General features: G+C 33.6%; 1 protein-coding gene across 2 annotated transcripts; it reads left to right on the top strand.

Annotated features, from left to right (window-relative positions):
• Nucleotides 1–7,941: 7,941 nt before the first annotated feature.
• LOC110660345 (phosphatidylinositol/phosphatidylcholine transfer protein SFH9) lies at nt 7,942–26,640 on the top strand. Of its 2 annotated transcripts, XM_021818616.2 has the most exons (11): nt 7,942–8,328; nt 8,449–8,477; nt 18,673–18,756; nt 18,882–18,935; nt 21,392–21,469; nt 21,638–21,691; nt 21,848–21,907; nt 21,974–22,069; nt 25,609–25,710; nt 25,813–25,893; nt 26,070–26,640. In XM_021818616.2, the coding sequence occupies exons 1-11, from the start codon at nt 8,274–8,276 to the stop codon at nt 26,385–26,387; spliced, it is 1,011 nt and encodes a 336-aa protein (XP_021674308.2). In that variant the 5' UTR covers nt 7,942–8,273; the 3' UTR covers nt 26,388–26,640. The 2 variants fall into 2 exon arrangements, with proteins under 2 accessions (XP_021674308.2, XP_021674310.2); XM_021818618.2 differs by lacking the exon at nt 18,882–18,935.
• Nucleotides 26,641–27,716: the final 1,076 nt, after the last annotated feature.

Here is a 27,716-nt window from a genome sequence, read left to right as displayed (position 1 = left end):
GTTCGACTGTGTGTATTATTGGCAATGCCCTTTAAATTATGCATGATTTGATAAATTGTGATTGAAATAAATAATTTGTCAATGATTCAAAAATTTTTTCATTGTCTCGGAATTTAAAAGAAATGTAAATAAATAGTTACTATTTGATCAAAATGTTATTCGAATGAATAGTTTGCATGAATGAAAATGTTGATTTCTGAAGGTCATGGATTTTGAAGAATTTAGAAATTTCAAAATTCTATTTGTTATGAATTGTCAAGCATAAATTGCATTAAGTTTTAAATTATTAGTTTGTGCACCACTGAGTTCACCACTTAGCGATAGCTTTGTATGCTGTCGCAGATATAGAGACTAGAGGAACAGCAGATTGAGCTGCTGAGGACAGGGGAGCTACCTGCTGGAAGTTGTCGGGTATAATTTATACCCTGACTGTAAATATTTCTTTTGATGTATATATTGCACATAAATGTATGGACATGTAAAAATGGGTCTTCAGCAGTTTGTATAAAATTTGTATAAAGTTGTAATATGTGACACCCCTTACCCGACTACAGTGTAGCCGAGCAAGTTATGCCACTCAGTGTGCCGAGCACTCTATTTTATCTTAATTCATTTTTATTCTTCCTTTTGAATATAACTTGTGAAATATAATTTATTTAAGCCATTTATCGAAATTATAATTTATTTGAGGTTCCGAGAATTTTATAGAAAATCCGGCAGAATACCGGCTAAAAATGGAGAAAACCGTTCTTCGGAACCTATGAAAAACACTTCCAATATTCATATATTCGTATTCAATTACTCTCAAACTCCAATAATCATCATCTCAACATTTGTCAATCATTCATTTCTCAATCATTCATCTCATTTGATAGTCATGTAACAATCACAGATCAATATTCACTTTTCCATTTACAAACACAAATTTGCATTATTTACATGAAAATCAAAATACATTACATAAGTTTCATTACATATGAGAAAATCAAAATTTATTACAGAATGCCAAAATGACACCTAGTTTCCTACCAATGCACTGCAGAAGTTGAGGTGACACGGACACTATGCAGAACTGTGAACGGCCTTATCCAATCTGTGGTATACTGGGCCCTCTGTTCAAATCTTCAGTACCTACGCGTTGCAAAAGCGACGTGCTAAGCATAAAGCTTAGTGGTGCCAATAATACAAGAAAATACAATATGCAAATAAAAATAATAATTTCCTTGCTATTGTGTTCATAAGAAATGAATAATTACTAACTTATTGTGTAGTCGAGGGCTAATCATGTTTCATGATATTAACTTCTTCATGCATTTCGTTAATTATTTTCTTCATGATATTGAGCTTCTTTGTATTTTTGTAATCATTCCTGATACTTAATTTTCGTATTTTCTTTAATAATCAGTTCAATCACAATTATACTTTTCCATGCCCAAGTAACCTATACTGGATGACTGGACTGGATAATGGGTCATTGGCACTGGACACCGCGGTGCCTCGGGCCGTCATACCATGGGACGCAGAACGTCAACCACGTGATAAAGATGGCTAAAAAGCCATGATATCACATAATCGGCATAAAAGCCATGAATACGGGCATAAAAGCCATGGATACAGGCATAAAGCCATGAATACAGGCATAAAGTCTTTCCTTTCGCAGTACTGCTAAAACAATACCCTATTGGCATGCCAAACTATCCAAACCAATCACATTAGGCCTACTAGGGCATTTTGCATTTTTAAGTTTCACAATTTTTGAATTTCAAGTTTTCATGTCACTATTCATTTCATTAGTCAACTAAAATATTGACTTTTGCATAAACAATAGGTACATTGGTTTTAATACTCCCAACATACCACATTTTGTATTCAAAACTTGTTAGTTTTGGTCACTTTCTCAAAGCTTAGGTCATTTTGGCAAAATTGCCAATTTTTGGTTTTGGTGTCACTATTCACCTCATTGGTCAACAAAAATGTTGACTTTTGGATAGAAAATAGGTGTATTGGTTTTAACACCCCAAACATACCACATTTTGTATTTAAAACTTGTTGGTATTGGTTGCCAATACCATTTCTAAGCTTAATGCTAATTGAACAAAATTTTTAGATTTGGTGCTTCATCTTTATTGTTCCATTTGATATTTCTACAGTGGGAATTTGAGGAAATGGTAAACATGAAAGTTGTTCCTTATTTTGTCTAGTTGAATTTCATTTTTTGAATCACTCCATTTGGAGTTTTGTAGCTCAAGTTATGGCCAAAATAAGTTTACTGTTCACGTGTACTGTTCATGCTGAAATTTTGGGTTTTGATAGATTTTGGTCCAACTTTGGTCAGTAATTTGACCAAGTTAAGTTCATAATTTGGTCTAACTTTCTTCATATGACATGTTCTACCATACCTTAGGTTTCCATCGGTTCAAGAATCGCCTAAATTCAAGTTTTCTAGAGGGAGTTATAGTCATCCAAACATTACTGTTCAAATGTAAATCTGCAGAGTTGCAGGTTTGATAACTTAACTTTACCCAATCATTTGAATGGGTTAATGGCATTATTTGGGGTAGGTTTCTTCAAGAAAGTTGTTTGTCTATATCTTATCTTGTTGCTATAAAAATTTCAGGTCAATTAACCAAATTTACAGTGAGTTATGGCTAAATGAACAGTTACTGTTCATTTGGTCAATTCTGCAGGGGCTGTTGCAGGGTGTCCGGATTGGGGCCAAGTTTTGGTCCTCTTGCTTTGGTCTTTTGGGCATGGTTTCTTCAGCAAAAATGTGCCATTATAAGCCTAGTTTCATGTCCAATTGGCCAAACACCAATTGGACCAACACAGACCAAGTTATGGCAGTGCAAGTGGACTGAATTTTCAGTCCCTCTGCTGCTGTCCTAGGGCAGCCTGCAACTTCACTTTGCAATCCTATTTTTCAGTCCATTTTATGGTCAACTTACCTAAGATGGTCACTAATTGACCATTAAAATTTGCTCTAACAATTTCCTAAGCCAAGTCAATTTTCACTCCCCAAAACCCTAGCTTCACATTAGGTTTTCTACAAAATGCCTTAGTTAGCATACCAACTTATTATTCTTATGTTTATAAACTTCCTACATGATTCTAGTTCACTTCAAGCTCATCAAAAACACTCCTTCCTATTCCTTCACTAGGGCAGCCAAAACTCATGTACACATACACATGAATTTTGTTCATTTAAATTACATTTTCTTACTAAATTCAAGTTCCATTTCATGAAATTAAAGAGTTTTAGGTATAGAGTGCACTAACCTTGAATATGGCAGTTTTTTTCCCAACTCAAACTTCTCTTTCTTTCCTCTTCTTGGCTGCCAAAAGCTTGTTTAAGGTGTAGGGTAAAATTTTAATGAAGTGGGGTTAGGGTTTTATGGTGAAACAAGGTAGGAAATTAAGCTTGCTTGATTGAACATCAATGAAGGGAGGAAGAAGAGAAACTCAAGTTTTTGGCTGAAGAAAAGGCAGCTGGTTTTTGGTCTTCCTTGGTCTTTATTTAGCTCTTTTATTAGTTAGTCAAATGGTTACTTAATGGTGATTGGTTGGCAATTTTAAATGACATCACAATGATGTCATAAATAAGCTTTTTCTTCACTTTCTTTTCTTTCCTCCACTACTCATCTTCAATTTAATTTCTAGTAATGTTTATCCATATTTTATGTCATATTAATTATTTACTCAACTGGACAAGTCGGCCAAAAATCACCTCTGAAGGCGAAATGACCAAAATGCCCTCCGTTTGGCTTAACGAGTCAAAATTGTCTGTAACGATTGAAAAATTTTTCTAAATATTTTCTCGGCATTCTAATGCCATAGGAACCTCAATGACCCTTCTCTGGAGTCCCAAAAATTATTTTATGAATTTTTCCCCGGGTCTAGGGCTCCTCGTTGCGAGAACCGCAACTTCCCTCTTGTTTATCCCTCGCTAAGGCACCGGCTCGTTTAACTTGGTTGTATTTTATTTCTAAAATTTTTACTAAATTTTTCTTATTAATATTTGAGTTAATTTTGATTTCTCACTTAAGTTTAAATATTTTTCCGAACGTTCTAGCTGTCCGGACCGACACCGGTCACCGGAACAGTAGAATGTACGGAGTTGCTACAGGGAGCTCAATTGGTAAGAGGCGAAGCAAATCCGTGAGGTGATATGGGTTCGAATCCTAGCTCTGCAAGGCGAAGGGATTGAACTCCACCAAAGCGGACAGTATCGATTTGAGTCGCATCGCCGGCCTCTAGAGGGGTACGCTGGCAAGATGGCCACCCATAGAGGGGCTTGAGCTGGGGCCCACTAAGCCGGGGTGTGACATAATATATATTATAGTTTGAAATTCTCTTAATGTAAATTTTGTAATGATGTGTTTTGTTTCTAATGAAATATGAATGGAACTATTTTATTTAATTTGAATTAAATGGATTGCTAGTATTTTGATGGTCATTGGATAGTGGATTTGAAATTTGAAAGTTGATAAATGTGTTGAGAAATTGATTGAGATTGAGTATGAAATTGAAGCAGTTGTTGAGAAAAATTTTTAGAAGTGCTTTTTACAGGTATTTGAAGAACTGTTTTCTCATAATACAGAGGGAACTCTGTCAAAATTTTTATAAAATTTGCGTAAAAATAAAATGGGCCAAAAATATTAACTAGTTTTAATTTTAACTAAATGTTTTAAGTACTTATTAGAAAATGCTCACCACTTATCAAAAGTAAGAAAATTGTTTTAAAATCCCTTGTAGGGTGCTTAATGAGTTATCGGTAGGTGAAGTTCGGTAGTTCATTAGGTATTCTACAGAATCATGTTATGCCTTACAGAGGGGTAAGGTGTGACAGAGGCGGCACTTTGAGGAAGATGAGGCTTTTAATTTTTTTTTTTCTTTTCTTTTGTCTTTTATCTCTTTAGGAAGACCAAAAATCCAAATAAGTAAATAAATTAATTTTATTCTTTATGGCATCATACATGAGGTCATGCATGATGTCATCACCTTTTGACTTTTCCATTTTCTCTTTCTTTTTTTTTTCTATTTATTTTTCTATTAGTTCTTTAATTTAATTCTCGATCCCGAAGTTTTCTTTTCTCCGATTTTATTTGACATTTAGGTCAAGAGTCAGCTCTCGGGGTCAATTGACCAAATTGCCCCTCACTGGTTCTTCCCGATTTGCAATTAATTCCATATTTCTTTCGGCTCCCTGATCTAATTATTTGACTGGCTTAACAGTTCTTTTTCATGATTTTTTCTTTTCCACTGTGTTCGTAATGGTCCTAAGGACCGCAGCGTCACATTTTATGGTTTGAAATTTGAGTTTAAATCGATTTCGCAGTTGTTCCCGAGAAGGTCACCCATTGTTGTGACTCTCAGCTCGTTTAATTTCTTATGTTTTGTTTTTTTTATTTATACTTAACTAATTGGCAATTACTAATTATTTATATTTATGGCTTATCTAGTTGTCTTAAGTGTGGTTCTAATCCCCTTAATTGTCCGGACCGACACCGGTCACCGGAACAGTGAAATATACCAGGCTATACAAATAGGATTGTTACAAGAAAACCCATGGAAGGAAAATGGGGAATCAAGGGTTGAGAAAGGTTATCAATGGTGGAAGTGAGGAAAGAAGAGAAAAAGAAAGAGTGTGGGGGGGAAAGAATGGCGGCCAACCTACATGGGAAGGGAAGAGGGTTTTGTTTTTCCTATTTATATTTAACCCAAATTTTAATTTATTTAATTCATAATTTTAATTATGTCATACTTATGTCATAATTGTAGTAAAAAATTTGAAAATTTCTTTTCATTTCTTTTCACATTTATACTTGAACTTTTCCTCAAAAATTTCTTCATAATTCAATATCTTATTTTCATTTAATTTAATTGACATTTTGGTAAAAAATTAACTCTTGAAGTGAATTGACCAAAATACCTCTCATCGGGTTATAACCCATCTTTTCCATAGTACCCGATGAATCCTTAGGTTTTGGTTCACTTAAATTTTGTTCTATCCATCTCAATAAATTTTCCCTTTATTTTTGGTCCTCAAGGTGACTTTGGATAGTACTATTCACATACCAAAAATTATACTATTCAGAGTTCGGAGGTTCGAGGTATTATAATTTTACATAATAAAATCTCTCTAACTTCAAATTACTAGTTTCTCGGTTAAATGCTAATGCGGACAAATCTAACACGCGCGTTTGATTAACATTTTTCTCTCATTTCTTTTGCTACGTGTAACAAGATAATCCTTCAACTTTACTAGCTATAACACTATTATTCTTCAACTTTGTCATTTGTAATACCATTATCATTCAATTTTATCATTTGTAATATTATTATCCCACAACTTTATATCAATGTAACACAACCATCAAGAAAAGAAATATTCTTTTCTTTTCTTTTCACATTTATACTTGAACTTTTCCTCAAAAATTTCTTCATAATTCAATACCTTATTTTCATTTAATTTAATTGACAGTTTGATAAAAAATTAACTTTTGAAGTGAATTGACCAAAATGCCTCTCATCGGGTTATAACCCATCTTTTCCATAGTACCCGATGAATCCTTAGGTTTTGGTTCACTTAAATTTTGTAGTGTCCATCTCAATAAATTTCTCTTTTATTTTTGGTACTCAAGGTGACTTTGGATAGTACTATTCACAGATATAAAAATGGTATTATTCAAAGCTCGGAGGTTCGGGGTGTTATAATTTTACATAGTAAAATCTCTCTAACTTCAAATTACCAGTTTCTCGGTTAAATGCTGATGCAGACAAATCTAACACGATGCTTGATTAACATTTTTCTCTCATCTCTTTTGCTACGTGTACCAAGATAATCTTTTAACTTTACTAGCTATAGCACTATTATTCTTCAACTTTGTCATTTGTAACACCATTGTCTTTCAACTTTGTTATTTGTAATATTATTATCCCACAACTTTATATCAACATACCACTATTGTGATTTAAAACAACCATTGTAATTTAAAACCACATTCCCATGATCCCATGCAATATAAATTGTACAAATTTAAATTACAATGGTGTTACATTGATGGTTGTGTTACATTGATGTAAAATTATGGGATAATGGTATTACAAATAACAAAGTTAAAAGACAATAGTGTTACAAATGATAAAATTAAAGAATAATAGTGTTACAATTTATAAAGTTAAAGTATGATCTTATTATACGTGGCATAGGAGAAGAGGAAAAATTGCTAATTAAGCATTATGTTGGATTTGTCTATGTCAGTATTTAGCTGAGAAACCTGTGATTGAAAGTTAGATAAATTTTATTGTATAAAATCTAAAAATTGAGAAAGTTTTATTTTACATTTATAAATTAAAAAATTATAATATTATAATTGTATAAGTTTAGAAACTATTGTTAAAATTTATTAAAAATATCAAATTAACAAAAAGAAAAAAATTATCTAATAAGATTTAAAACAGTAAAAATAATATAAAAATAAACTTTTAAAAATTAAAGAAAATTTTTTATTATTTAAATTAAATATAAAAATTTTACGTTACAAATTAAATTTTAAGATTATATATATATATATATATATATATATATATATATATATTTTTTTTTTTTTAAGAATGTGATAAACAAATAAGAAGTTATAAAAAAAATTTAGGAATTAACGAAGGTGGTTGGGTAGTGAAGATCGGACGGTCGATGAATTAGATAGATCTGCAAGTGTAGGACCACCGACTATGAGAGGCTTTAAATTTCTCTCACTCACCATTATTGGAAGTTCTGAAAGTTTCGCTTTTAGTTTTTTCTGCTCCCTTTTACAATTAATATCATACAAAAACTGAAAAATCAATAATAAAAAAAGAAGCACTACAAAACAAAACCTTTTATTTTCTGTAATAAATTCATAGTATGTGTGGTGTTTCTACGTAAGTGAATCACACAGGGACAATGAAAAAGAGAGTTTTCCTTTTAAAAGCTTCGGGTATTTGTTTTTCTTAATTTTCTAGGCGGGCTATGGACTTGCTGGTAGACCCAGCTTTATTGACCTCTAAAACCTGAATGATTTGCTCCTGTTTTCTTAATATAAACACATTCATAGAACCATTCTTTTTTAGCTGTCTCAATGTCTCTCTTGTTTCTGTAAAATCCAGTGTTAGATAGGATGCTACTAGTGCACAGAGAGTCAACCAAGAGAAGCTGAAGGCGTTCCTAAATTTGGGTCTCCTGCATTTCTTTTTCCTACTTTCGAGAGAGAGAGAGAGAGAGAGAGAGAGGAGAAATGGGTATTGTTCCAGATGAGGCAATCATTCAGTTCAAAGCACTAATGGATCAAGGTTGATCTCCACTTAATTTAATGTCTTTTCTTTATATTCATATCTATTAATCTAAAGATATTGCCTTAATTAACTGTTTTTCACTTCTATTTTGTTTGCTTTTTCTGAATGTAATGGCAGTTGAGGAGCCATTGAAGAGGACATATCAAGTATGTATTTTACTCCCTACATTAGTTATTGTTATTTTTCTCGACTTGGGTCTGAAGTTTTTCAAGGGTATTTCAATTTTCAATGGGTACTTTGCTGATTTTGTTGGTATCAGCTGCATGTTGTGACGCTGATCCACTCATTTTTCTTGCCCTATTTATTTTTTTATTTTGTTGCATAATTGGAAATTTTTTGGATGTTAAAAATGTTAGCCAAATCTCGAATCAAGCAAAAGGTTTGGCTCAAAAATAAATAAATGAATAAAAAAGATAAAAAGATTGTGATGTGAAATTCTAGTAAGGTTTGACTTGGGTAGATGGGCTGCTTATTGTGTTTCTGGGTAATTGAACGAAACTTTGATCTGAGTCTTCTTTTCAAGTTTTACTGAGAAGTTGGGGTTGGTGTATTGAATGAATTCATGTTCAAGGCTGTTTGATGGAGGCTTTGTCTCTGGTAGTGAGTTTTTTTATATGAATAAGTGTATATTTGGATTATTTAAAAAAAAAATATTTATGTTTGGGACAAAATATAATTTTTTTTTTCCTCTAAAACTGAAAAAATATAAAATAAACTTATTTTTCACTTTTTTTTTGGTTACAAAAGGGACCAAATGTTCCAGGTAACTACAACACCTAAGCATACAGGTAAAGAAGCAATGAAAATCCTGTACATTTCTATCTAGTAGTCCATTTGAAGGGTTTTCAGGCATCCTACATCCAAATTTAGTGCAGCATTAGCATGCCAATCTGCACACTCCTTTGCTTCTCTGTACACAACCATTTCCTCCCTATGGATAGAGAGAGTCTAAACCTTTTAGTCAATGCCTGAATTCCGATAAGGCTTATGCCTGAAGTTTTTCCATTTAACCAACTGATTTGGCCATTTTTAATGAATAATCAAGTGATAGATGGATTGATGGGCATTTTTGTTTGTACTTTTGGGTAATAAGTGGCAGAGGGCTTTTCATTATAGTATTGAAAAGTGAAAACATTTTAGTAGCCTTGATGAAGCTGGGTAATTAATTGAGAAGAATGCTCCTGCAGTAGACCGTTAGTTTTAATATTTGTTTTCACTTGCTCAGTTATATTTTCTTCCTTCTGGTCATTTGTATCATTTAAACTATAAGCTTGATTTAATCCTTTTGTTGCCATCCTTTTGATGCTGTGTTAAAACAACTATGCCATAGCAACTATGACATTTGTGCCTTGGCCAAATAGAACTGTCTTCTCTCTCTCTCTCTGATTTCCCTTTCTGGTTAATTTGAATGTCTTAAATTGCATGACACAATACAATGGCTCCACAGGAATTCTGAGAATTTTCTGCTCTTTCTATTCTAGAAGGTCATTATTATGTGAGTTTTATCTTGGTGTGTAACCACTACTTATGTGCGTATCATATTAAAGAGGTTGGATTAGTGGCTTGATAGTGAATTATAACCAACAAAACCCTAATGTGTTATAGATGGCCATCTATGTAATAAGTTTTTTTTTTTTTTTGAAAGATGCTTTTGCATCTTGGTTTCACTGTTGTCATCTTGTTTATATCCATTTTGGCAAAAGCTTCAATGGTATTGTGTAGGGGTGTCCTTCAGGCTAGGCAGGCTATGGGTTAAAATAAAATGCTAATCGTGACTAATTAGTTCAAGAATGGGAACCAAAACCAATCCAAGAGTTATTGAAGTCAACTAATTTAGATTTTTTTAGTTTGGATATTCTATCTATTGGTTCAGTTCAAACTTAGAATGTAGTTCTCTATGTGCTTTTTAAGCTATGGAACAATCTTGAAATGTAACGTTTTTTAATTCATAAGTTCAACCAGTAGGGTAAACAGAACACCAAGAAGAAAGTTCTCTGTCAAGTAAACATACAAGACAAGAAAATATACAGAATAATCATAAAAATATCTTTTGGGAAATTAAGAAGATAATAGACACAGGGAAAAACAATAGAAAGAAACTTCAAGAGAATCTACCAGAAAAACATCATCTGCGTACACACACACACACATACGCTTTTTCATTTTTCTATTGGATACCTTTGCTTCCCATAACTAGTTTTCAGGATATATTATTCTTGACAAAAAAAGTAGAATTTAAGGATGGAGTTGATTAGGATGTGGTGATGCTTTAAGAGAGTGAAATAATCAAGAATTGTTGAGATGGTTGTTGCCTTAAGGTTACAAGATGTCAGAGAAAATGTTCTGTCTTTAATTAAGAAAGAATTCTCTGTTGTCTTAATTTTTGAATTTAAATGAAATAAGGTTGCCATAGTGGAAGAGGTTCTATGCATTTTGGGCCTTTCCCTTACATTGCAAAGAGGATTTTGAAACTGTAACCTCCAAGCTGTAATTGAACTACCTTTCATTTCTTTCTTACTGTTATTGAATTTGCATGAAACATTTGAAAAAATTGTGAGAAATATATACAAGACACACCATAATCTCCTAGAAAATCAGAATGTGAATGAAAAGGTTAAATTGAAATTAATTGTAATAAAATAGATGCAGGGTACAGCTATGAATTGAAATTCTTGATCTATTGAATTGAACTGAATACTTGCAAATATTGCCCAAATAGACTTGTCGGAAAATTACAAGTGTTGAGTAGGCACTTGACCACTGGACTATTGGCCCAATTGCATAAAAATTCCGAGCTATGATCCATAACAAATTGAACTTATTGAAAAATCGATAAGGGAAATAAATATCGTGCTAATTGCTAAGATGGTATTTTCATAAGAAAATTTGGTTGCCTCCAAAATCCAATTTTGGTAAGATTTTATAGCTGGCCCAAGAGCATCCCTTGTTTACTGAACTAATTTGTAATTGTAGAAAGAGATGATTCTCCTTAATTTCAATTAATCTGTACATGGGTATATATATACAATTGATTCCTATAATTGTGTTCTACTAATTAGGAAGAAATCCTAAATAAGAAATCATAAATAGGAATACAGAATACAGAATACACAGAGAAATAATATAGTGATTGATTTTGCATAACACTCTCTCTCAAGTTGGAGCATAGATGTTAATCATGCCTAACTTGTTACAAATGTAGTCAATCTTAGCTCCATTCAGAGTTTTTATGAAAATATCTCCTAACTGCTCTTCAGTTTTGATATGTCCTGTTGAGATGATCTGTTGTTGAATCTTTTCACGAATAAAGTGACAATCAATCTCAATATGTTTGTTCCGCTCATGAAACACCGGATTAGAAGCAATATGGAGAACAGCTTGAATATCACACCACAATTTCGCAGGCAAGGAGGTCTTAAAACCTGTCTCACCTAGTAATTGGGGAAGACATAAACTGACTTACCACACTAACGGCATAAGCAATGTTAGGACGAGTGACTGTAAGGTAGTTCAATTTTCCTACCAATCTCCTGTATCTTTCTGGATCTTCAAACAACTCACTATCCTCTGCTAACAGTTGTAAATTTGGAGTCATTGGTGCACTACAAGGCTTAGTACCTAATTTTCCTGTCTCTGTCAATAGATCGAGGACATATTTTCTTTGAGACAAGAAAATACCATTCTTACTTCTTATAACTTCAATACCCAAAAATACTTTAACAATCCCAAGTCTTTGGTCTGAAACTGGGTTTGGAGGAAGGTTTTAAGAGACGAAATACCAGTAGAGTCACTCCCAGTGATGACAATGTCATCTACATAGACTACCAGGAAAATTAGACTAGCCTCAGATTGCCTATAAAATACTGAGTGATTACACTTACTCTTTTGCATACCAAATTCCTGTACTGCTTCATTGAATCTCCTAAACCAAGCCCTAGGACTTTGTTTCAAGCCATAAAGAGACTTTCGAAGCCTACAGACTTTACCCAACTCCCCCTGAGCTAAAAACCAAGGTGGTTGCTCCATATATACCACCTCCTGAAGATCATCATGAAGGAAAGTATTCTTGATATCCAATTGGTGCAGGGGCCAATCATATGTAGCTGCTAAAGAGATAAACAAGTGAACAAAAGTAAGTTTAGCTACAGGAGAAAAAGTGTCAGAGTAATCAACCTCATATGTTTGAGCATATCCTTTTGCTACAAGGCGTGCTTTTAACCTAGCCACAGAACCATCGGGGTTTACTTTTACTGTAAATACGTATTTGTAACCAATAGCTTTCTTACCAGTGGGTAAAGGCAACAGTTCCCATATACTATTAGCATCTAAAGCCTCCATTTCTTATTTCATAGCAGCACACTAGTCAGGATGAGACAATGCCTCACCAACAGTATTAGGGATAGAAACAGAGTCTAAAGAAGTAACAAAACATCGAGAACAAGAAGACAATTGATTATAAGAAACAAAAGAAGAGATAGGGTAAGTACATGAACGTTTACCTTTACGAAGAGCAATGGGTAAGTCTAGATCAGAATCATTATCAGTATGAGGTACAGGATCTCCCAACGAAGTAGCTGTTGAAGGATCTGAGTTAGGAATTTCCAATCTCCTGGAATAAATATGAACAGCGGGAGGTCGAGTAGGTTTTGAGACAGAAGGAATAGGCTGTAGGAGAGGACTAGACATTGGTTGGACAGTATATATTAAGAGATCATCCTCCTCCCCCTGACTCTCATACACAGATGATTGAGGAAAAAATAGAGTGGACTCAAAAAATGTGATATCTGCAGAAATAAAATAACGATTAAGAGTAGAAGAGAAATAACGGTACCCTTTTTGGAGTCGAGAGTACTTAAGAAAGACACATTTGAGAGACTTTGAATCTAATTTAGTAACCTGTGGATGAACATCATGTACAAAAACGGTAGAACAAAAAATACGGGGTTCAACAGGGAACAAAGATTTTGTAGGAAACAAAGCAGTATAAGGAATATCTCCATTAAGGACAGAAGACGGCATACGATTGATCAAAAAACATGCCGTAGAAACTCATCCGCCCAAAAGTGTTTAGGAACTTTCATCTGAAAAAGAAGAGCACGAGTTACCTCAAGAAGATGTCGATTTTTTCTTTTGGCCACGCCATTTGGGATAGGGTACCCACATAGGAAGACTGATCAAGAATGCCATTTTGTGTCATATAAGACTGAAATTGTGCTAAAAAGTATTTTTTGGCATTGTCACTTCTTAATATGCGCACAAAAATATTAAATTGAGTTTTGATTTCATTACAAAAGGCACAAAAGATAGAAAACAACTCAGAACGATTCTTCATTAAATATAACCAGGTAACATGAGAGTAATCATCAACAATAGCAACAAAATAACAAAATTCAGTTTTAGAAGTAACAAAACAAAGACCCCAAACATCAGAATGAACTAACTCAAAAGGGGATGAAGCCCGTTTATTGACTCTAGACACAGAAGGCAAATGATGATGTTTTGCAAACTGATACGACTCACATTCTAGTACTGATAAAGACTGAAACTGAGGATACAACTTCTTTGTGGTAGACAAAGAAGGATGGCCCAATCTACAATGAGCTTCAAGAGGTGTTATGGTACTGAAGCAAACAAGCGACCGTGGTACATGATTTTCCAGAATGTAAAGACCACCTGACTCACGTTCTCTACCAATAATCTGTTTCGGCGTAAGATCCTAAAACAAACATTGGTCAGGAAAAAAGGAAACAGAACAATTTAAGGTACGAGTAAGTTTACTAATAGAAAGTAGATTAAAAGAGAATTTTGGTAGACACAAAACAGATGACAAAGAAATTGACGAAGTCAGGTTCGCAGTTCCAGAACCCATGACACAAGAAGTAGAACCATCAGCTAAAGTAACAGTAGAGGAAGTGAGATTAGACTGAAAAGCAGATAGAAGACTAAAATTACTTGTCATATGATCTGTTGCACTAAAATCAATAACCCATTTGAATGAGGAAGACACAAGGCATGTAGTGGATTTACCTGACTCAGCGATCGCAGTGACAGGGGAACTGGTAGGCTTTAGAGATGCCTAATACTGGAAAATTGTGTAAAATCCTCTGCAGATACCAAAACGGTTTTCTTAGAAGAAGATATTGTAGAATTATTTGCTGCCATATTTGCCATTTGTAATCGCTGGTTTTTCCTCTGAAGTTGCGGACAATTATATTTTGTATAGCCAGGCTCATAGCAATAATAACAAATGACTCCTCTTGAGTCCTGATTAGAACTAGCTTCTCCATTACGCTGATTACTTCTGTTGCCTGTAATTCCTCCTCTACTTCCTCTTCTATTATCCTGTTGTCCATTTGGATTACGACTAATAAGACCATTACTGGCAGGCTGTGAAGATTGGGTACTCTCTGTACGAAGGACCCGTGTGAATGTTTTATGTAAAGAGAAAATCTCAGAACTGGAGAGAATCTGAGATTTAGCAGTCTTATACTCTGAAGGAAGGCCTGCAAGAAAATTCATAACAGTCAATTGCTCTCGTTGGGCCTGTTGAACTTTTACATCAGGACTAAAAGGCAACAATATATTAAGTTCCTCATATACCCGTTTAAAATTCATAAAATAAGCCGTGGGAGACTTATCATTTTTTTCAGCACGGTAGAATGCCTTACAAACATCATAAATACGGGAGATATTCCCTTTACCATAATACAGAAAATCTAAGTAATCCTTCAGTTCCTTAACAAATTCACAGTGATTAATTAAACTAATTACCTCACTGTGAATCGAGTTCCTAAGTTGCAAAAACAACTGAGCATCCTTCCTTAGCCAAGTTTGTCATGTATCATTAGTAGGTGGATCTTTAGTACGGTGATCATCCTTATCAATGCTACGCAAATAGATCCTAATAGTCTTACTTCACTCCAGGTAATTCGAACCATTAAGTTTGTATTTCGTGATCTTAGTTATCACCGGAATTACATCAAAAATAACATTCTTATTATCTGTTATTTGTTGAGACAAAGAAAACTAACCGAAATGCTAATCCAAAGTGCTTACAGCAGCAAAATAACCTAAAATCATAAATTAAGCAAATACCGAAATAGGATCTAAGAGCCAAACCTCAGAAGTCCTTTAATGGTGTACTGGATTACGCAACAGCACACAGTGGTGGAATGAGGGGGTTGAGGCGATACCGGCGATGTTGATTGGAGTTGAAACGGCCGGTCGGCGGCCAAGGTCTCTCCTGAGCTGGGTGGTAAGAACAAATAGTCACCCTAGATAGATGACTTGCTCTGATACCATGTAGAAAGAGATGATTCTCCTTTAATTTCAATTAATCTGCACATGGGTTTATATATACAATTGATTCCTATAATTGTGTTCTACTAATTAGAAAGAAATCCTAAATAGGAATAGAGAATATAGAATATACAGAGAAATAATATAGTGATTGACTTTCCATAACAGTAATATTAGATTTCTTGACTCAACTTAACTAACTATTAATCCTAAACCATTTCAGATTAACTATGTGAATTTGTTTTTCATTTTTTTTTTCGTTTCATTTGGGATCAGCTATATCTTTAGAAAGGCAAACCGATACCATAAGAAAAGTAAATTAACCATAAATGCCTTTAAACGTAGAAGGTACTCCACCAAGCTTGTTTTAATTGCAATAATTGCATTAATTAGTTAGAGCCATAAAGGTAATATTGTGCACGGTGGAAGCATATAAACTGTAAAGAAATAAAGCAAATATATAAAACAACAATATTTATGCGGTTCACCCTTTTTATATAGGGCTACATCTACGAGCATGTCATTTTCAACTAATAATAATAACAAAAAATCATCATTACAAGCTCAAGCGATACTATCTATCAACCCAATTACACTCAAGAGAATCCACAGTACATAACTGCTCATACTAAATATATTAGCTAGTCCTCTTAGTCTCTTCTAGACATAACCAAATATATTTACTACTTTAACTACTACACCACAAAGGGTGTCTTTAACTACATGGACAAGAGCCCTTTTATTAATGGATAAGAATTCCTTCCTCTTGAATTGTATGTCTTTTCTCCACCTTAGACCGAAATCTCTCTTCCTCAATGGATTGTAATGGGCAAGAGCCTCTTATTAATGGGCAAAGCCACTCTCTTCAATAGATGAACCCAAATAACTTTTCCACAATTCTCTTAGTTATAGTGTTAATTCTCTCAATCCTAATCTAATTAGGAGTCTCACTCAATTTAGGAATAACACTAAAATAAGAGTTCTACTCTAAATAGAAAATATTCCTCCATCCTATTGAGGAATACTTCTCCCACTCAAATTAGGAAAAAGGTCTTTCTCCAAATCCCACTAGAATTTTTGAGCTATAATTTTAACAAGTAATTATGTAGGCAAACATGAAAATAGATTCTTTCTCAATAAGATGATGAAAATGAAGAAAATTAGGAAGATAGCTCTAAAGTTAGTAGCATTGCCTATGCTCAAGCCAATGAAATGATTGCTTTTGAAAGTAATTATTAATTTGAGAAAATTATTATTTAGTATCTGTATTTTAATGAAACTAATTATTTGGTCCTGTATTTTGAACAATAAACTATTTAGTCCCTAATTTTTTTTTATATTAAACTATTTAATTTCTTTATTAAATTTTTGGTTAGTCAATGCTAGTCAAACTACTATTTAGTCTCTCTATTCTAAGGAAACTAATTAGTTGATTCCTATATTTTGAAAAACACTACCATTTAGTCTTCTATTTTATTGAAATTAATTAGTTGATCTCTGTATTTTAAAAATATAATATTTAAAAAAAATATTCTTAGATAAAAATAAAAATTTTGCTAAGTGAAGACTAAATCTGAATTTACATTTTTCTTAAATTGTTCAAGTATTTATCATCCAATTCCTTGGATATTATTTTTTGTTTTTTCTGTCGGAAAATAATTTTCCTTGATTACTTAGAGATTTATGGAAACTAATTAACTTTTTTGTGCAAACAATTTATACCATTTTTATTAAAAGATGAAAATAGAGAGAAAGTGAGTGGGAGAAAGGTGTGAGTGTAGAGGAGAAGAAACATGAGAGAGAAATAAGAAAAAGTAAGAGAGAAATAATGGGAGAGGATTATGATAGTTTGGATATAAAAAATAATTATGGGACTAAATAGTTAATAAAATTAAATTACAGAGAGTAATTAATGTGTTTTTCAAAAATATAAGGGGCTAACTAATTAGTTTCACTAAAATAAAAGGACTGAATAGTAGTGTGATTGGCATTGACTAACAAAAAATTAACGGAGAGACTAAATAATTTAACAGAAGCAAAATATAAGGACTAAATAGTATATTTTTCAAAATATAGGGACCAAGTAGTTAATTTTGTTAAAATGCAGTGACTAAATAATAATTTTCCCTATTAATTTTCTAAAATTAAATACCAAATGCATATTATTATTATTTTTTTTTGGGAAGACCAAACTAGTCAAAACAAATCAAGATGCCTTTGGAAAGCATAAATTTATATTTTAATTCTAAAAAGGACAAGACCAAAGACAATAAGAGAAGTGTCGATGAAGGTTCTTCTCAAAAATCCATATAAAGAGTATATTTGACGGAAAAGAAGGGTAGGACCTAATCCATGTATATATATATGTGTGTGCGCGCATGCGCGCGCGCTTTTCCTTTAGCATTAAGTCCTTTTCTTACCTTAAAACTCCTATAGTTTTCCTCTTTTCATTTCAATAGCTTGTAACCAAGAAGTTCATTTGGACCAATCTTTGTAAGTATCCAATTCAATATATAGAGAATTTGAGTTTATCATTTTTTCCTATATCTATTTTATTAGAGTTAGTTTCTGTTGTGGGAAAATTTTCTCTTGTATTTCACAGTGATTTTGCATAAAATATGTATATACACCTGTCTTCCTATCAAAACGTGTAATTATGCTATCATAACTAATTAGGAATCTAAATCTATATAATTATATGCAAGGGTCATCACTATCCATAACAGTTTCCATTTTAATTTTATTTACGCACTGCATCCTAGGTGCTTGTACAGCCATGAGGGATATGGAATAAACACTGAGTTAGTTTTATGTTAAATTTTAATTTATGTTTGGTTGAAGGTATGACAGTGGTCCTCGCAGTAAATGACAGTGATACCGTGAGCACCCAGCTTTGAATTTGTTTTGGTTCTGATCTGTGGAAGAATTCTTGATTTGTTTTATGTTCTATTAGTATACTTGGAGATTTATGAACTTCTTGTGGGAAAATCTTTGTTGGTTGTTGATTCTGTGTTGTCTAAATTATTGTTTCTTTATTTATAGAATATTCATCAAGGATATCAAACCGAAACTTTGATGCGTTTCCTAAAAGCTAGAGAATGGAACGTTGCCAAGACCCATAAAATGGTTAGCAGTTCCCTTTTCAGTTGAAATGCTTCATTAATATATTGATTTTCATTTTTAATTCTTTGAATTATACTTAAAATAATTCAATCACCATTTGCTGATTTGGTGCCCGTATGATGCTCTAGTTGATTGATTGTTTGCATTGGAGGATACAAAATGAGATTGACAATATATTAATGGTAAGTTTTTTTCGTTGTATCTAGGTGCTTCATTTATCATTATTTATTTATTCCCAAATATGGAATGGCTGTGTGATTAAGGCTTTGTTCGTTTATGGAAGATATTTTCCATGTTTTCTCTTGTTTAGGAGCAAAAATTAAAAACACTGAAAGGAAATCATTTTCCTGGTCATGGGAAAATCCTCTACAAGTTTGGGAAAATGGCTTCCTATTTCAAGATTGTGAAGTCATTTTCCCAAATGCTACTTTACTATCATTGGTCCTTGTTTTGGTTGTGGGTCCACTTAGGCTTTTGGATCACTGAGGCTAGTGATCAATTAGTGTCGATAGTTGTTTTTTTCTTTTTCTTTTTACTTAGTTTTTTGACAATGAATTTATTTTTTTTCTGTACTTTTATTTAATTGATATCTTGTCATGAATTTAATTAGTTTTTTCTATAACCGATTTTTCTATTTTTTACCAAAATTAAAAAGATAATTGGAATTATTATTATTATTATTATTGTTGTTGTTGTTGTTGTTGGGTTAAGTTAAAAATGTCACTATTTATAATATATATATATATATATCATCCTTCTATTGATAAATTATGGTTTAGTTTAATTTTGGACATGAATTTCATATACAGAAAATTGATTATTATTAATGTGCACCAAAAGTCAGAAAATATTTTCCTGCTGATTTTCTATTATATAGCCAAACAACATAAAAATAATTTGTTTTCATACAAACAAGTCATTTTCTGTGAAATAAATAGAGCCTTAGTGTTCTGGTTAAAGGTTGGACTTTATGTGATTTTCTTTTTCCGTGTTTTGTTATCTGATGTGGTGCAAAAGTTACTTTGGCAATTGCCTGGAATTAAATAAATTGTGACGGATAAGCAGATCCAGAAAAAATTTTTTTATTGGATCAACATATAGACAGTAAATGATAAAATATTACTAAAACATATAATATTAATATTTTACAATCAAACTTGACGAGATCCAATATCCTAAAAAATATTAAGAATTATATCATTATTAATACCATCAAATACATTTCTCTTTTTTTAAATAACTAAATAGTCTTTCATCAATTGATCACGTATGTAATTGCACAATTTTGTGTTGAAAAAGTTTGTTGATGAGAAAGTTTGTTCCACAGTTGGCAACTGGTGGAATAAGTGCAAAATTTAAAAATAAATAAACATGTGGATACACTGCCTACTTTTTGTATCAACTAGTTTTTAACTTTTATCAAAAAGAGGGTTTAATAACTAAATTTATGAGGGGTCAATATAGACATATATAACAGTGTCTTCCAGTTGGATTTATACAAAGTAAAATTACTTTGTTATAGACAATGAAAAGATTTAACAAAATTTTACAAATTGTCCCATGAGATTTTTGTAAACTGATGCTGTTTTCCACAAAATAGTTAATTATGAAATGTTTATTAACTTAACGGTAAAAAAGTAAAGTTTCTCACCTAAAAAAACACAATATTTTTTAATAATATTAAAAAAGTATTAATTATAGAGAACACTAAATATGGTATAGTTATCTAGCACTTCACATTTAAAATCTATGATTTTAACTAAAATTTAAGAGTTGCGAAAAATATGATAATTTATGCTTTTTCTTTTTATGCGAGGAAACTTTACTTTTTTTCGTTAATAGTTTTTTTTTTTTTTTGTAATTAACTATTTTACGAAAAAAAAATTAGTTTACAAAAATCTCACGAGACAAATTGTAAAATTTTGTTAAACCATTTCATTTTTTGTAATAAAGTAATTTTACTTTGTAATATAACCAAGTAACCATAGAATACCCCACATAAAGATATTTTTAATAAAGAGGGGTCAATTGACATCTCCCCCCCATTTTACAAGCCGCATTCGCCACTGATATCAATTGTCATCTCAAAGTTTGCATTAGAGTTAAAGCATTATTTGTTGTTCATTCTGTCTTTCTTCATAACCTTCTATTGTCAGTTATTATCAATTATGAAATTTTGCATGACAACATGGGCTATTGAAACTAGAGATTGGACCACTATGGTATGAGACTGATTCATAGTTGTTCCTTCAATGAAAATGGATAACTCATGAGCTTATTCACTTCATGGAATGCAGACTGATAGTTCATCTGATTCCAATATTGGTATTATTGAGCTGCTATAATTCAAACTTGTTTTCCACAAGGAATAAATTTTAAATTACAATTGCACAAACGGATCCTCAACACACACAAAAACGCACACCCCCTTACAACTACCCACCGTGTATGTGCATATTTACTATCAAGATTAAAGACAACCATTTTATCTCCTTTTTTACTTGCAAGGTGGTTTAGGGGGAAAGAGAAGGCTTTACACTTATATCAAGTTCTTTTGGGTTCTTTAGCTAGAATTTTTAATTATTACATAGTCAATGAATTCTTAAATGTGTGATCTGGATGTTATTTCTTTGTACAGAAACCTATAGTTCCAACCGATTTGTACAGAGCAGTGCGTGATTCACAGCTCATAGGAATGTCAGGTTACTCAAGAGAGGTGCTCATTCTATGTTCAAATTTATCATGCTTATGGTTTCTAGCTGCTAGTTTAGAAAAATTCTGATGATTCTGTATCTTGTCAATGATGCACAAAAATGCTTGTTTACATTCCAAGAAGATTATCTATACTCTCAGATATTCCAGTAACTTCTTCCATCTTCTGCAGGGGCTTCCAGTCTTCGCTATCGGCGTTGGGCTCAGCACATTTGATAAAGCATCTGTAAGTATCAGGATAAATGTCTTCCTGATGTTTTATTGTGATGACCTGTTAAATTTTTTAGTAACTTTAATTAAATATTAATCAGGCTTTTTGGAGTATTCTGACTTTTAAGTATGATAATTATAACACTGGGTTTTATTTCTTGTTTCATCTCAGGTCCACTACTATGTTCAATCACACATTCAAATAAATGAATATCGGGACCGTATAATTCTGGTGAGTATTAGATTTATGTCTACTGAGCGTTTTAAGAGGTTATCTGACCTGTATGCATTTATGCAGCCTTCTGCTTCAAAAAAATATGGGCGACCAATAACCACCTGTGTGAAGGTTTTGGATATGACTGGTTTGAAGCTGTCAGCACTTAGCCAAATAAAGGTATAACTTGCCATTCTGGAAGTTTTTGGTTTTCTCCACAGGTCTTTCTATGAATTACTTTCAGTTTTTTCTTTCAAGTTTGAGTAGACTTGTGTATCAAGAGATCAACAGCACTCCTACCTTAATTAACTATATTTTTCTGAAGCAGCAGGATAAGTGACTCGGTCAACCATATTTTATCTTTACTTTTAAACCTCTGACCAGCATATACTCAACTCAACTCAACTAAGCCTTTATCCCAAAAATTTGGGGTCGGCTATATGGATTCGCTTTTTCCACTCTGAACGATTTTGGGTTAAATCCTCAGAAATGTGTAATGCTTCTAAGTCATGCTGTACTACTCTCCTCCAAGTCAATTTAGGTCTACCCCTTTTTTTCTTTCTATCCTCTAGCCTAATGTGTTCTACTTGTCTAACTGGAGCCTCCGTATGTCTACGCTTCACATGACCAAACCACCTCAATCTCCCTTCTCTCAACTTATCTTCAATTGGCACCACTCCTATCTTTTCTCTAATATTTCATTACGGACTTTATCTAGTCTAGTATGACCACTCATCCACCTTAACATTCTCATCTCTGCAACTCTTATCTTAGATGCATACGACTCTTTCAGTGCCCAACACTCACTACCATATAGCATAGGTAAAATTTTCCTTTTAATTTATTGGGAATCTTACGATCACATAAAACTCCGTGGCACGTCTCCACTTCAACCATCCGCTTTAATCCTATGACTAACATCCTCCTCACATCCCCATCTACTTGAAGGAGAGCCTAGATATTTAAAGTGATTACTTTGGGACGCCACTCCATTCAAACTAACTCCTTCCCTATCACCGCTTGGCCTTCAAACTTGCAATGCATGTATTCGTTCTAATTAACTTAAAACCCTATGACTCTAGAGTACTTCTCAAAAGTTCTAGCTTACTAATGACTCCAACTAGTGTCTCATCTATCAGAACAATAACATCCGCAAACATTATGAAACAAGGACTACTCTATTGTATATGTTTCAGTTCATCTAAAACTAATGTAAAAGGTAAGGGCTTATGGTGATCCTTGGTGTAATCCAATTGAGATCGAAAAATCTCTTGTGTCCCTCCCACTCGCACAATAGTAGTTGCTCCTTCATACATATCTTTCAATACTTGTATGTACCTAATAGATACCCTCTTTTGTTCTAACGCATTCCATAAGACCTCTCTTGGAACACTATCATAAGCCTTCTCCAAATCAATAAAAACCATGTGTAGATCTTTCTTCCCATCTCTATATTTCTCCATCAAGCTTCTAATGAGAAAGATCGCTTCCATAGTTGAACGACCAGGCATGAAACCAAATTGATTGAGAGAGATAGAAGTATCATGACGTAGTCGATGCTCCACAACTCTCTCCCACAACTTCATAGTATGGCTCATGAGTTTAATTCCCTATAGTTTGAGCAACTCAGTATGTCTCCTTATTTTTAAAACTAGGTACTAAAATACTCTTCCTCCATTCATCAGCATTTTCTTTGAGTTTAGAATCTTATTAAATAATTTAGTTAACCATGCCACTCCCATATCTCCCAAATACTTCCACACTTCAATTGGTATTTCATCGGGTCCACAGGCTTTACCTACTTTCATTCTCTTAAGTGCTTCATTTACTTCTAAAGATCTAATCCTTCTAGTATAATTTACATTCTTTTCTATTGTTCTATAATCTATATTTACGCTATTTCCATTTTGACTATTATTAAAGAGATCATTAAAATAATTTCTCCATCTTTCTTTAATGTCCTCATCTTTTACCAACACTTTTCCTTCTTTATCCTTAATGCACCTAACTTGATTGAGATCTTGACATTTCCTTTCTCTACTCCTTGCTAATCTATAAATATCTTTCTCCCCTTCTTTAGTTCCAAGTTTCTCATATAACTTTTCAAAGGCTGCTCTTGCTTGGCTAATTTGCCTCTTTCTTTGCTATCTTGTACTGTTCATAAGCCTCATTATTAACACATTAAGGAAATATCTAATACCATTCCCTTTTTCTCTTTGCTGACTTTGTACTTCCTCATTCCACCACCATCTCTCTTTTGAGGGTGGTCCATGTCCTTTAGACTCCCCAAGTACTTTTCTAGCTACTTCTCTAATCTTTGATGCCATCTGTATCCACATATCATTGGCCTCCATATCTAGCTTCCATACTTCAGACTCAAGAAGCTCATTTTTGAACTTCACTTGCTTTACTCCTTTGAACTCCCACCACTTTGTTCGAGCTACACTATTTCTTCTGACCTTACTTGAATTGTTCCTAAACTTGACATCCAAGACCACCAACCTATGTTGACTTGTTAAAGCCTCTCCTGGAATGACCTTGCAATCCTTGCATAGAGCTCTATTTGTCTTCCTGGTTAAGAGGAAGTCGATTTGGCTTCTATGTTGCCCACTTTTGAAAGTCACTAAATGTGACTCTTTTTATAAAGTAGGTATTTGCTAGTATTAGGTCGTATGCCATAGCAAAATCCAGGATGCTTTTTCCCTCCTCATTTCGACTGCCAAAACCAAAACCTCCATGAACATTCTCATAACCTTGCCTATCACTTCCTACATGTCCATTCAAATCTCCACCAATGAAAACATTCTCTTCATTCGGTATGCTTTGCATTAAATCATCCATATCTTCCCAAAACCTTTGTTTACTCTCTAGTCCTATTGGTGGGGCATAAGCACTAACTAGATTTATTGTTTCTCCGTCTAGTACTAGCTTTACTAGTATAATTCTATCTCCTACTCTTTTCACACTTTCAATGTCCTGTCTATGATTATACCCACTCCGTTCTTGTTTCTCTCCTTTCCGGTAAACCACAATTTATACCCTGAATTACCCACTTCCTTACTTTTCTCTCCTACCCATTTAGTCTCCTGAATGCAAGCAATATTCACCCTTCTCCTTTCCAAGGTATCCACAAGCTCCATTAATTTTCCTGTAAGTGATCCAACATTCCAAGTACCAACCCTGATCCTCCTCCTATCCTGCTCCTTCCTAATTGGTCTCCTTCTATGATATCTTCTATTATTTTCTATGTCTATCTTGTGTTCTGTTCCACTATTTGTTCTATTATCTGTCTTATGGACTAACTTCTTTACCCACACCCGTCCATGATTTGGGAACCCTTGCTCACTTAACACCACACCCGGGCGCCGGCATGGCGCGTCGCTTTCGGTGAACGCCCTACACCCTTGCATATTTATCACTACACCCGGGCTCCGATGTAGCGCGTCGTTAGTAGAGGACGCCCCAACGTTTATATCATTTGAATCCATATCATAGGGTGTGACGAAATTTTTACGCTGGTTGTCACCTACCGCAACCCTCCTCCTTTATCCGGGCTTGGGACCGGCTAAGCACAAACTACTTAGGCGGAGTTTCTGACCAGCATATAATATTTGCAAATCATCACTGCTATAATGGGCGGTTGCATTTTAAAAGTTCATGTGCTGACAATGTGGTTGCATTGTCACATTGACTGAGTTCTTTGTTTTGTGTTGCTACAGTTGCTGACAATCATATCAACTGTTGATGACTTGAATTATCCTGAGAAAACAAAAACATATTACATTGTAAATGCCCCATATATATTTTCAGCATGTTGGAAGGTAAGCTCTCCCTTGTTACTGTATTAGGAATAGTGATTTCAGAATTATATAAAATGACCATGGCATTGAACTGTGTGTCATGATACCTGAAATTTTTGGCAGGTAGTCAAGCCCCTACTGCAAGAGAGGACAAGGAAAAAAGTTCAGGTGTTACCAGGTAATGGGCGAGATGAGTTGTTGAAGGTAAGACATTTTCTCCATGATTCTTGAGGTATCAGAAACTTGACTATTACATGTTCTGTGCAGTTCACTATGTTTGATTAGTGACCTCTAGAAACCTTACAAGCACATTTTTCATTTCCCCACAGTTATCAGCATAGCTTTTTGAGGACTGATCTTGTTGTTCATTTTCAATGTAGATAATGGATTTGACATCTCTTCCACATTTCTGTACAAAGGAAGGATCTGGATCTTCACAACATGCGGAGAATGCAACTGAGAGTTGCTATTCCTTGGATCATCCCTTTCATCAACAGCTCTACAACTACATCAAGCAGCAGTCCTTGATCAATGAACCTGACAAACCAATTAAGCAGGGGTCTTTCCATGTTGATCTGCCTGAGGCAGCTGCTGAAGGAACCAAAATCGCTGAAACCATTGAATCTGAGCTACTTAAGTTTGAGAATGGTAATGGGATTTCCAGGTCAGCAAGTAGCCTTAAAATCATCGACGATTGAGGCTGTTACTTAAGAGAGGTGAATTTTCAACCTTGATGCCCAAAATTACTTTGTTATAGGTATACAATATAAATAGTAGCGATTCCCAATATCTATAATTCAGAGGGAAAAGCTAATACTGTATGTAATTTTAGATGTTGGCTGGATAATTTGTATTAAGCTTTCCACAGCTAGAGACGGTGTAGGAATGTTAAGAGAATTGTAATTCCTAGTTTCCTTGTTTTATGCTGAGGGAAATCTATTTTAGCGATCATCATTTGATTGTTTCTGAGTAGGACCCTGTCTCTCGTTTATCTTAGCCTCGGCAAAACTATGTATGGTGAAGGGGCCAATATTTGCTCTCCCTTATTCTTATGCTTTGCGGGTTGGGAAGCAATGGGAAGGAAATTGAAGGGAGAGATTGCGTTTTTTTTTTTTTGGTAGGATGAAAGTGGGGAGAGATAAATGAGGACTAAAATGATACATTATAAGAAGTGAGGAAAAAAATAGAAATAAAAATTCAAATGAAAATTTCAAACTTTCCGAAGAATAGGAATTTAAAATAGGGTGACCATTGAAAAAAAAATGGTGATTATTTGTCCTAAAAGTATGTCGCAGCTAAACATTCACATGCATTGTGCGGGTATTTTAAAATTTTAAATTAATAATAATAATAAGATATGAAAATTTGAAAAAAAATATTTAAAAAATATAGAAAATATGTTAAATGTTAAAAATATATCTTGTAAATATTTGTGAAAAATCACATCATAAGATGTCTAAGCAAGATACATTTTTTAAGCAACAAAGAAAGTAAAAGTTGGTGATTAAGACCTTATATCTCGTCAACAGGACCAGCTTCGAGTGTTGTCCTTACATCAGGAACTCTCGTCAATGGGACGGGGCATCATTCTCACTGAGAGGGTGAACTTCTCATCTTCAAGTGTATCAAGTGCAAATTAGACTTTCCTTTTTCTCTATTTGCATCTCACATCTCGATTTCAGATTCTCAAAATAGGATTTTCTTTTCAATTTTGGTTTGGCATTCTTTGATCTGTTTGTATCTCTCTTGGGGGCATTTGTTGTGAAGCTTTATTATTTTGGGTGTTATTGTGGATCTTTTTTATGGGAGCTATCTTATTTTGAATGCACACCAGGTTTTTGATCAAAGTCCTAAGTGAGTCTGCATGACTCTAATAGGCAAACTCTTCTGCGGTAATTGTTGGAATATTGTGTTGCTGTGTTTCACTATGAAGATTATGTGTTGGAATTGCCAAGGCCTGGGCAACACACTTACCTTCAACCATCTTAAAGGATTATCCCAGCAACATTCTCCTGCCTTTCTATTTT

This window comes from Hevea brasiliensis, chromosome 5 (assembly GCF_030052815.1).
Source record: "Hevea brasiliensis isolate MT/VB/25A 57/8 chromosome 5, ASM3005281v1, whole genome shotgun sequence".
NCBI lineage: Eukaryota > Viridiplantae > Streptophyta > Magnoliopsida > Malpighiales > Euphorbiaceae > Hevea > Hevea brasiliensis.
Note: the sequence above shows the minus strand (reverse complement) of the source record. Positions and strands in the feature narration are given on the sequence as shown.

What these genes read in the sequence shown, in the direction of transcription:
- LOC110660345 (XM_021818616.2), top strand. Translation starts at nt 8,274, where the DNA reads ATGGGTATTGTTCCAGATGAGGCAATCATTCAGTTCAAAGCACTAATG. An exon ending in GCACATTTGATAAAGCATCT is followed by an intron (nt 21,692 to 21,847) that starts GTAAGTATCAGG and finishes GTTTCATCTCAG; the next exon opens with GTCCACTACTATGTTCAATC. An exon ending in GGCGAGATGAGTTGTTGAAG is followed by an intron (nt 25,894 to 26,069) that starts GTAAGACATTTT and finishes TTTTCAATGTAG; the next exon opens with ATAATGGATTTGACATCTCT.